Consider the following 10285-nt stretch of genomic DNA (forward strand, 5'->3'; position numbering starts at 1 on the left):
CCTTTCTCTCCCCTTCTCGACCAACACACAACCTCTGACCTTGTCTGCTGCTCACTTCCTAGACTGCTTTTGTTCTCTCTCTCTTCCTCCTGCATTAGTCTCATCTCTACGTGTAGCGCGTTGGCTGCATGATCATTACTGTATGTTCATTTAAGTTGTGTGTTTACAGTACATTTGGTGCCTCTTCCAGATTATGGCCTTCCTGTGTGTGTGTGTGTGTGTGTGTGTGTGTGTGTGTGTGTGTGTGTGTGTGTGTGTGTGTGTGTGTGTGTGTGTGTGTGTATGTGTGTCTCACACCTGCACTGTTGGTCAATGGGTATAAGCTGAGAACCTCAGATAGTGAAATGAGGAACTCAAAAACATTTTGTGTCAGTTTCCTTATTCTCATGTGATACCACCTGCTGGGCAAGCATTGGCACGACATTCAACTTAGCATAACACCACTTAAACCAAACAAATATACCGGTAGTTTATTGTCTGTACACAGGCAACGTTAATGAATACTATTATTATACAATTGACTGAAGTCTGGGTTGAACGTATTAACAGTACGTTTGTATAACATTTGTTGCATACAAATGCATACGAGTAGAAAACAACAATACCTATTTTATACCATATAAAGAACATTGGTATATAGGCTACTGTGTTAGAGTTAGAACACACAGTAAAAAAAAAGGAAAGATCTCTCTATCAAACACTTCCAACAATCGACACTTTATAAAGCATGTAGTGCTCTTGGAAGGTAAGTAGCCAACATATATAGACCCCTATGGGGTAATGTCTTAGAATTTAGATACATTTTTACAAGGGACTAGTTATGATGCTCTTTGATATCATTGATGTTATAATATTCTGATGACAGTTCATTACATTTTGTACAATCTAGTCCTGCAGCATGAAGCAAAAATATCTATTTGATAAGGTAATTTCATGGACATGTACATGTTACATTCCCGTAGGTAGGGGTTGTTAAAGGATGCAATAAGGCTGGAAAGTGAACTGTAGTTTAAGTGAAGGGCGAAGTGAATGACACTGTTATCTTATAGTAAATACAAACATTGTTTGATTATGCTGAATGAGTGTAATCTGTCCACAAAATAATCTGCAACATCCGACCAAAAGGGCACAATAGTCTTTCTTAAAAAAGAAAAGAAAAAGGAGAGCAAATTGAGACATAAAATAATGTGTTATTGTCAGATTAATTGATAATGCAGGTTATTGGTAGACTGAAACTCAACAAGCGGGCTCTTTAAAATGAATACCCAGACTGCTCGCCAAGGGCGAGTGGTCTTGCTACCCTTTAAAATCATCCGGTTGCCCCGCCCCTTTCCCCCCACACCCGTTGTAAACACACAACACAAGTCTCCAACTCTCCATTACAAGCCGAGTGAAGCAGCAAGCTCTATAATATTTGGAGGTAATGAAATAAACAACTACTCGTAATGTAAACATTACAAGTCATGCAGTGGCAGTGCTGTCTGAGAGTGAACTACCGAGGCACAACTGTGACTTAATTCTGTCTGTGACAGTTCCTGACAAACTGCATTGATTGGTGTTTATTCTCCAGGTGAGTTAAACGGGTGTGTGTTTGAGAATTGAAACAAACTTAAATTAACAGACCACGAAGGAGTTCGTTGCTGCGCAACTGTGCATAACATAATGGGAATGCCGTTGAAATGTTTTTGGTTTTTTTTGCAAAATGGCATGCACTGATAGTGATAAACTATAGCCCATCTCGGAACCCCCTGGGTCAGCTCTAGCCCAAATTCTTAGATTCTCGAGGTTTTTTTCGATTCTGACGAAAAAAACCTCAATGTCAGAAACTACCATTGGGTTCTGACTCGCGGGGCTATAGTAATAAACACAATATACATTTCCATAGTCACTCTATGCCCAATGCAGACCGTTGCAGCGGAATTATAAGTATAGGCTACTCACTGTGCAATCATGGTTTGAAAGTTCTGGCAGAAAACGAACGATCCTTCATCGAGCACATGTTGCACAGGTCCTCGGATGGTGCAGGCTAATAATGACACTTGCAAATAATGCAGATAAACTATATTTGTTTGAAATGAAAGCATGCATGACTTTCAAACTTGCAAATGACCAAAAAGAGGACTCGTTTTTAGCAGTGTTTCAGAACTGGAAGCAGAGGCCCTTCACTTAATTGACAATGAAGGATAAGTCACACATTGGCAGAATGTTTAGTTATAAAATCAATCAAAATAAATAGTTGTATTACAGTAATTGCATAATCTTCTCACATTAACAAACTCAACACTAATTAGTAGGATTTACAGGTGTACCTTTCTTCATTCTAATTGGGTACAGTAAGATCAGCAACATGTGCACTGAAGCCAGCATGGCCAAACAAATGATATATATATAATGGGATGAATCTAGAGAATGGCCTGTTGTGGCGCTGTCATTGGGCCCAAAAAACCCCATTGCCCCATAGAAGTCCATGTATTTGGGCCCAACTTCACCAGACTGTATTAATAAACATGGTCATGAATACTTTCTGCTTCCAGTCACTAGTTTAAAGTCTCATTTCTAATGTCATAATATTCTTTTTGGAAAATAATGGTCCCATTTATTAAAAGAATGACCATAAAGTCACGTATGTTCTGAGGGGGTGGCTACCGTTACAGTCTATGATCGGGATTCCCCACCCACTCGAGTCAAAATAAAAACCAACTAAGAAGAAGGGGGGAAGTCCCGCCTCGTTGTCTGGGCCAGCCAATGGGCCAGCTGGGCCCAAACGGATCTAGAAAGATGGCGATTTACAATACAAGGACTGACAGGCTTCATTTTACGTTCATGTTAGACCCGGGGAACGCTTTGTCCATATTTCTTACAGTCTATGATTGCACCAGACTCCCAGCACTAGACACTTCATTCAGGAGTGTTCGAAGTGTTGGAGTTTGGAAGCACTCGTCGAAGTCACTGAAAGTGAACGGCCCTGCGTACCACCCGTTTCGAATTTGCACATAATGGAGGAGGCAGCAGCATGACCCGTTAATAAAAACGAGTGCTTCCAAACTTCTTGACAGATAGTAGCTCATAACATGTCTATGGTGGATTTTTATGAAACAAAAGCTCGGCAGATTGAAAGAGGATCATTCAAGCTTGGCCTAGAGCTGCAATTTTGTTGAGTTTAACGTTGTTTAATACAAGCAGATTGCAAATGGGGAGTCAATGGAGGGTATTGCAACTCTAGATTGCAACTCTAGATCCCATTATAAGTTGCAAATTGCGGCTAGTTCTGATTCTAATTTCTTGAAACAAATACACTTAAGAGTTAAATGCCCTTTGCTGGCACAGTACAAACATTTTAAGACAAAACTAAACAACATAAACTTACAGTCTCATGACTCCTAAGGTCCTTTGTGAGGAGAGTAATTCTGCTGCTGTAAACCAGATTCAGAATGACAATTTACAAAACAGAATGGTATATAACACTTGGAGGAGCTGTGGCCATAAAGCAGTACAGTAGTATTTTGCCCGCTAGAGGAGGAGCTGTGGCCATAAAGCAGTACAGTAGTATTTTGCCCGCTAGAGGGGCTAGGTAGCCATAGGGCAGAACACAATAAATTAGTCAATGTTAGGATTTGTCCATGGCCATCAAATGAAGTCTATGTACTTGAAGACGAGATACAGTCACGTCATATGCCATCTACATTATACATGTACAGTATGTGACTCTTAATCACCTACATTTCTTTCTTTCTTTCAGACTCAAGGCTTATGGTGTTCGTCCCAACCTACTCCATACCCAAGAAACCATATAGGTACAAGAGCAATTGCTATGAATCTCCACACTTCTTCGCTGCATGCAGCCTGATTATGTGCCTGATGTCGGCATCCTGCAAGGAGGAGTAGGATTCAGCTGAGCCCAAACGTTACATCCGGGACCCGGGAGACGGCATCAAAGGAGAATACCTGCCATGCCGGCAATGGACCCTGCTGAACCGACTGCTTACTGGGGTTGGCTGTAGAAGACTGCTCAAGGTAGGAAGTCCTGAACTTTGTTTTTGCTGCTGCTGCTGCCATGCTGCTTGTGTTGTATGTTGAGTGTACAGGTATTCAAATGTGATTCAAGCTGTACTATTGCTTGCTGGTTTGTATGGTGTGTTGTGTTGTGTCTGCCATTATAGGCAGTGAGTTGTAACAGCTAGGGAACAGCATGTGTTCCCTGTGTGTGGCTCTTGGTCATTTTGGACTTTGACGTAACAGGCTAAAAGCCATCAATAATCCCTCCTCTGTCTGTCTATGTAGGACTATTCCTCAGTCATGGCTATATTTATTCTTTGTTTGTTGTTTCTTTCTTTCTTTCTTGTGGTAAATGTAGCTTTTCAGGCCTGTTGCTTATACAAACAGTATCTATACTGTTTGTTCCTCCAAGAGTATGTCAGAGATGTACGGACTGTGTTGTTGGGTTGATGCCCGCGGTGCATTTATGTCTAATGTATTGAAGTTGACGTCACTAGTAAAAACCTTTATTTTTGTTTGTGTCTATAGTGTCACCTCCAATACAAAACAGTACAGTATGGTATAGTAGGTACATTATCATTTTGGCCATTGCTTAGAAAGATCACGTGGCTAAAAATGCAGGGTACCAGTTATGTGTTCATAACTCATGTGTTCATTATATACACACATGATAGTGTGTATATAATAATTTATAATGGGCATGTCGGACCATCGCATTTTCACATTGCATCGCGCTTCGGACCTTTGGTGTGTCCGGACCTTTGGTGTGTCGGATCTGCGTGTGCACCCCGTGTTACCCATCATTTAAATCTGTGATTTAAAATGTGATAATGTGTGGGTTCCAGGGGGCCCAGCTAATTTATTGATGATCAGCAACCACATTTCTCCTTATGGCTCTGTAACTCTGAGAGTGGTCAAATGGTTCCATTTCTGAGGATTGTAAAATGGTATCAAAGTGGGTGTCCACTGTCCGTGGCCTAACGCATGTCAAACTGGGGGGCCTTTAAATTAAAATGTTTGAGGTTTCTATCCTAAGTGGGATTAGAGAGTCATTCTGTTGGCTGTTTTTGATGAGCGTACTGAGCTGATTTATTTGGCCTTTGCCTTTTTACCATTTGATTTCCATGCTGCTGCAGCAGGGGGATGGGACTTTGCATACAGTTAGAGCGCAGCTCCGGACGGCAGCATGACACAGTACAGTCAACAGTCTCTTGTCAGTAGTTGTAGTAATGCCAATGTTAACATCAATTATTTGGGAGGTTTTGGGTTTATATATATATATATACTCTCTCTCTCTCTCTATATATATATATATATATATATATATATATTGGCAAGTATGACAATCCAATATATTGCAGATCCTTCTTGAGTACCTTCATAATTTAATGTACACACACACAGTCACACACACACACACACACACACACACACACACACACACACACACTCGTATACACATGCAAATGTATTACATGATATGTACATACTGTATATATATTACATGCGTGCCTAGTAGTGTACATATTTATAGCATTTCTCATACAGTTTTATGAATTATAAATCAGTATGATTTAAAATGGAATAAAGCATTCAAAGTTCAAACGATTAAAAGCAACAGATAATTTGTACAATAATCTCAAAAATGAGGCAGTGGACACAGGATAAAAGCAATTGCATTCAGCACATGCTGCACTGCATACATGTACTGTATACATAAAACACTAAGCTCAATAGGTATTGTATAATTTGTCTGATGGGTTGGCGACTTGCTGTTCTTGGAGTGACCTCTGTTGGTATTCATTTGCATGATGGGGTTTAGTTGCCGGCTTGCCCCCGGTAGCAGCTGCATTTGCCATGCAGAATCCAGTGAAATAAGACACATGCAGCATGTTCTTCTCTCACTCATTTGCACGCTTTCTTACTTTGCCACACAGATCATTAGACAACTGACAAGGTGGACTGCTTTAAATTTTGATTCTTCAACAGCATTCTTGCCCCCCTCAGACAACGTATTGAGCATGATTAGGCTTTATCAATTTATTTCATATTTAAAAGAGATGCAGTCTGATAAATGTTAAACTGCATTAACCAATGCTGGACATTAGACAGATATGTATTTCGACATTGCACCTGAAGTATCTAGATTGTGTACTCTTAACAGCAGTGTGGGGTGGTGTAGTAACAATCCACGAGGATGGTGAATGCCTTTACTTAGACAATAGAGTAAACAGAGTAAAAAGGTATACGCTTGACATCTTTTCAATGCGTTTGAATGGCCTTTGTCCGCATTTTCTGAAGCTCCTTAATCCCACAGAACAATTAAAACAACAGGAGGTGAAAAAAACTGAAATGGCTGATTTACCTAGCAGTTAAGATTGTGGCTCCTCTGTGTATGCTCCTGTTACTCAGACCGTGCCCTTTGTCTGGGACCAGGGCTTGGCCCGGAGCCCGTATTTGCATGCCGAGGGCCACTTGAATGCGCAGGACCCCGGATTCTCAATGCCTGACATGCAAAACCAGCGGGGGACCAGTTAAAGAGGCACATGCACACAGTCAGCACAGGTGCGCACTAGTCAAAACACCCAACCATCCTCCCCCTGAAATCCATGTCTTCGCCACTCATCGCAGAGAGTGTTATGTAAATGAGCACAGTGATTTTTTTTTGGGTTATCTCGTGGGTTGGTTGCAAGTTGAACTTGGGATGATGTTGAGCTCGAGGAAAGGTGATATCTAGACCGGTCCTTTTTTAAGCTCATCACAAAGTAAAAGTGGTGGAGCATTCGAGCACAGTGTCTCCGATCAGAACCAAGGAAATATAATCTGAAGGTAGAAGTGGAACTGGTCGCAAGGATGCCACGGTCGTTCCTTGTTAAAAAGAAGCAGGCAACTTGTGGAGCGCGGCAATGGAAAGAGCCAGAGCATGCTGAATGGAAGGACGATAATGCAATAGGTGAGATGATCAGTTAAGCTATGTCCATTTTTAACATAATCATAATGTTATCAGTTTGGGACCATATGCCTTGCGATTTTCTGAATAATGTAAATTCATGCAATTTAAATTAGCAACCAAAATTTTAATATTATATTAAACAATTTAAATGGTTTCTTTTTGTGGAAAGCCAATGAGCAGATCATCGCCAACACTGGTGCTCCGAAGCCTGCCTCTCTCACTCAGCCATTAGAGTCTGTGGACTCGGAGACAGCGGGCCTTGAAGGTCCAGAGCCACTGTCAGGACCAGGAGGATCAACAGCAGAAACAAGCCTGGACTGGCCCACCATGCTGCCTCAGGGTCACTTCTACCACCCTAATGCACTAGCACTTGCAACACGAGCTAAGGTATGTTTGTCTAATTGTTGTTTAGGTGGGCTGACTTCTGCTCTCGCTTTTCTGAAAAAGAAAAGTCCAAATCAGTTGCTTGCTAAATTTATACCTGATAAAAAAATTATATATATATATATATCGGTAATCTGACTAATATTTGTTTCAGTTTACAAACACAAATGCATCTTTAAAACATAAATAAAATGCTCAACCTTTATTTCTGTTGCTCCAAATTAAAGAAGCTTAATTTTTTTACTTGCAATAAATAGTTCAATGAAATGTGTTTCATCGCTTTAGTTAAGTGTGCCGATTTAAAACACAGCCACTACTCTCTTTCCCACATCTATAGTCCCGGCCACGCTCGTCCCCTGGCTCCGGAGACTTCCTGTGTGCGGTGTGCCATAAAGTGTTCCCCCTGCAGCGCATGTTGACGCGGCACCTCAAGTGCCACAGCCTCGTCAAGAGACACCCGTGCAGGTTCTGTGGCAAGGGGTTCAACGACACGTTTGACCTCAAGAGGCACATGCGTACGCATACAGGTGAGGGACACACACGGGTTTACTACACAATGTGTTTTGACTGTCATTAATGAACAAAGAGGGTTCTCACTGTGCCTCAAGCTAGGTTTTAAACTGGTCTGGTGCATGTCCCAATAAGACCTGAGGCCGTTTCTACAAAAGCCTTCTAAATCCTTACAGTTTTCTGGAAAACCTATGTTGCTATATTATCAGTGGTTCTCAAACCTTTTTATGGCCCTACATTATCTGCATTTGGCCGGCGGATCTCAAAATATGAGTTTTTTTCTTTTTGATATATTGTTTATTTATATATACCGTATATATATGTATATATATCATTATTATATATATATTTTTAATATGGTATATTCAAAGATTTGCACAAAAAATAGCAGATCTACAAGCTCATAGCACGGCACAAAGTGACATGGTTAAAATCTAAAATCACACAATACAGTATCATTCATAAGCTTGTTCCTGCTCCTGGATTTCAGATATGCAAAGTATCTCTTATTCCTAGAAGCAGAATGCATAGACATTAGACACACATACACACACTGACTAAACCACTCAGAAGTTCTCAAAGTGGCCTCCGGGGACCCCCAGGGGTCCTTGAGGGGGTTCCATGGGGTCCCCATTAAAAGTAGTTAATGTAGCATCACAATCATTTTAACCACTTTATTCATATTTTCTAGGGCTATTCAAAAATTGCAGATACTGTATACAAACGCAACAGGGTTGCACCGAGACTCAAGCCAACTTTAGGCCGCAAACTCAGACAATTAAAGCCTTTTATTCACAGGGTGCAGGCAAAGTTTGAGAACTACTGGCCTAAACAACATTTGTGCTGTTGCAGGTATCCGTCCGTACCGGTGTGAGCTGTGCGACAAGGCCTTCACGCAGCGCTGTTCTTTGGAGTCACACATGAGGAAGATTCACGGCGTGCAGCAGCAGTACGCCTATCGCCAGAGACGCTCCAAGATCTTCGTCTGCGAGGACTGCGGCTTCACCTCCAATCGCCCCGACGAGTACTTCCTCCACATGCGCCAGTGTCACCCGGGAAGCCCGGCCTTACGGCGTTATTACAGACGCCAGGCCCACGAGAACGCCACATCTTTTGTTTCGGCCGACCGTAAACTCAACCCTTATTTGCTCTACTCGACGCCTGGATACTTCATGTGAGACTGAATTTCACATTGTTTTAAGGAGATTGATATTAATAGAGGAATGTGAGTTTTGAGATGAGATATTCTCATGTTTATTGCACTTACTGTTTTTTGTATCATTGTTGCCATCTTTATTTTTAGCCTGTATTAGTATTTTATTAATTCATTATTTTGTAATATAGGTTATGTTAGATTACTCGCATTATTTTAGTTCTTGCTGCTAAGTCGTAAATAGGACACCCCTCAAAGTAAAGAAAATGTAATCGGTGACATTTATTTATTTTCATCTTTATAGCATATTGGTGATATGGACAATACTGTATTCACATTCACAAGGACCCAATAATATCTGTCATCTTCATTTCCATCGTGTCCATCGGAATCAATTAGTTATTTTGGTCGTTCTGGTCTGATGGATAACCTACTTGGGCTACTTTCCTACTCTGCATCCTATTAAATAATCGGCACTTCAGTGCTATCAGTGTCTGCGGCCACTCTTTTGTCTTTTTAGATGTTTCTGCCGTGAGCTGGCACCACTATTAAGACTGGTGTGCATCTAGCATACTCCTTCACAATGATGGATAACCTGCCATCTTATCAAATTAATTTATTCACCAGAGGTGGAGCACATTATATCTCCACCAGGTCCAATCTATGACTTTATGCATGACCATTCAACAACAGAGACAGTATAACCTACGGTATGTTGAAAATATGAAAATATGCATAGACTAGAGGTACTTCCTTGGCCTACTGGCAGCGTCAACAGGAAATTGGTGGTGATTGGTCCAGCGGTTTGCGAGATTAGGCGCAGACAGACAGACAGACGGCTGAGACATAATCCCCCCTGTTGCCTTTGGCCTGGCGGTGATAAGAGCAGCTCAATGAGAACAATAAACAATACATTTCAATAGCAAATAATGTCTCGTGTAAAATATAATGTGATGTGATAAAAGAGCATTTCAGTGACTTGACAATGAAGACAGACATACGGTTCTAAAAGTATTGAAGCTATTTGCAACATTTCCGCCAGAGAAAAATGTGCTGTCAAATAACAGCTTGGTGTTTGGTGGTTGACTTATGAGCTAAATTCAAACATGACTTGCAATGATGTTTAGCTATCAGTGACCATTAATGGGGAAAAGATCTGTTTACGAAATACTGTATACGGCTAAAGATGTTTATATAGGGCTTGTAGCTAAATTGGGATGATAAATGTAGGTGCATTTTCAATCAATTCAAGATATTTCTTTGAAAAACATTAAGGCATTGAATACGGG

At 41.0% G+C, this 10285-nt stretch overlaps 1 protein-coding gene across 1 annotated transcript; it reads left to right on the forward strand.

Moving 5' to 3' along the window:
* The first annotated feature begins 6847 nt into the window (after positions 1-6847).
* On the forward strand, positions 6848-10164 carry LOC308327393 (putative transcription factor Ovo-like 1). The gene is made up of 5 exons (XM_080780788.1): positions 6848-6949; positions 7119-7336; positions 7671-7860; positions 8696-9232; positions 9301-10164. The coding sequence occupies exons 1-4, from the start codon at positions 6850-6852 to the stop codon at positions 9019-9021; spliced, it is 834 nt and encodes a 277-aa protein (XP_080636914.1). The 5' UTR covers positions 6848-6849; the 3' UTR covers positions 9022-9232; positions 9301-10164.
* The last annotated feature ends 121 nt before the right edge of the window (positions 10165-10285 follow it).

This window comes from Protomyctophum bolini (genome assembly GCF_963924005.1).
Source record: "Protomyctophum bolini genome assembly, chromosome: 13".
Lineage (NCBI taxonomy): Eukaryota > Metazoa > Chordata > Actinopteri > Myctophiformes > Myctophidae > Protomyctophum > Protomyctophum bolini.

Bases quoted from the DNA above. Each gene is read 5' to 3' on its own strand.
- LOC308327393 (XM_080780788.1), top strand. From the start codon at position 6,850: ATGCCACGGTCGTTCCTTGTTAAAAAGAAGCAGGCAACTTGTGGAGCG. The intron at 6,950-7,118 runs GTGAGATGATCA...TTTTGTGGAAAG, and splicing joins GAAGGACGATAATGCAATAG to CCAATGAGCAGATCATCGCC. The intron at 7,337-7,670 runs GTATGTTTGTCT...CCACATCTATAG, and splicing joins CACTTGCAACACGAGCTAAG to TCCCGGCCACGCTCGTCCCC.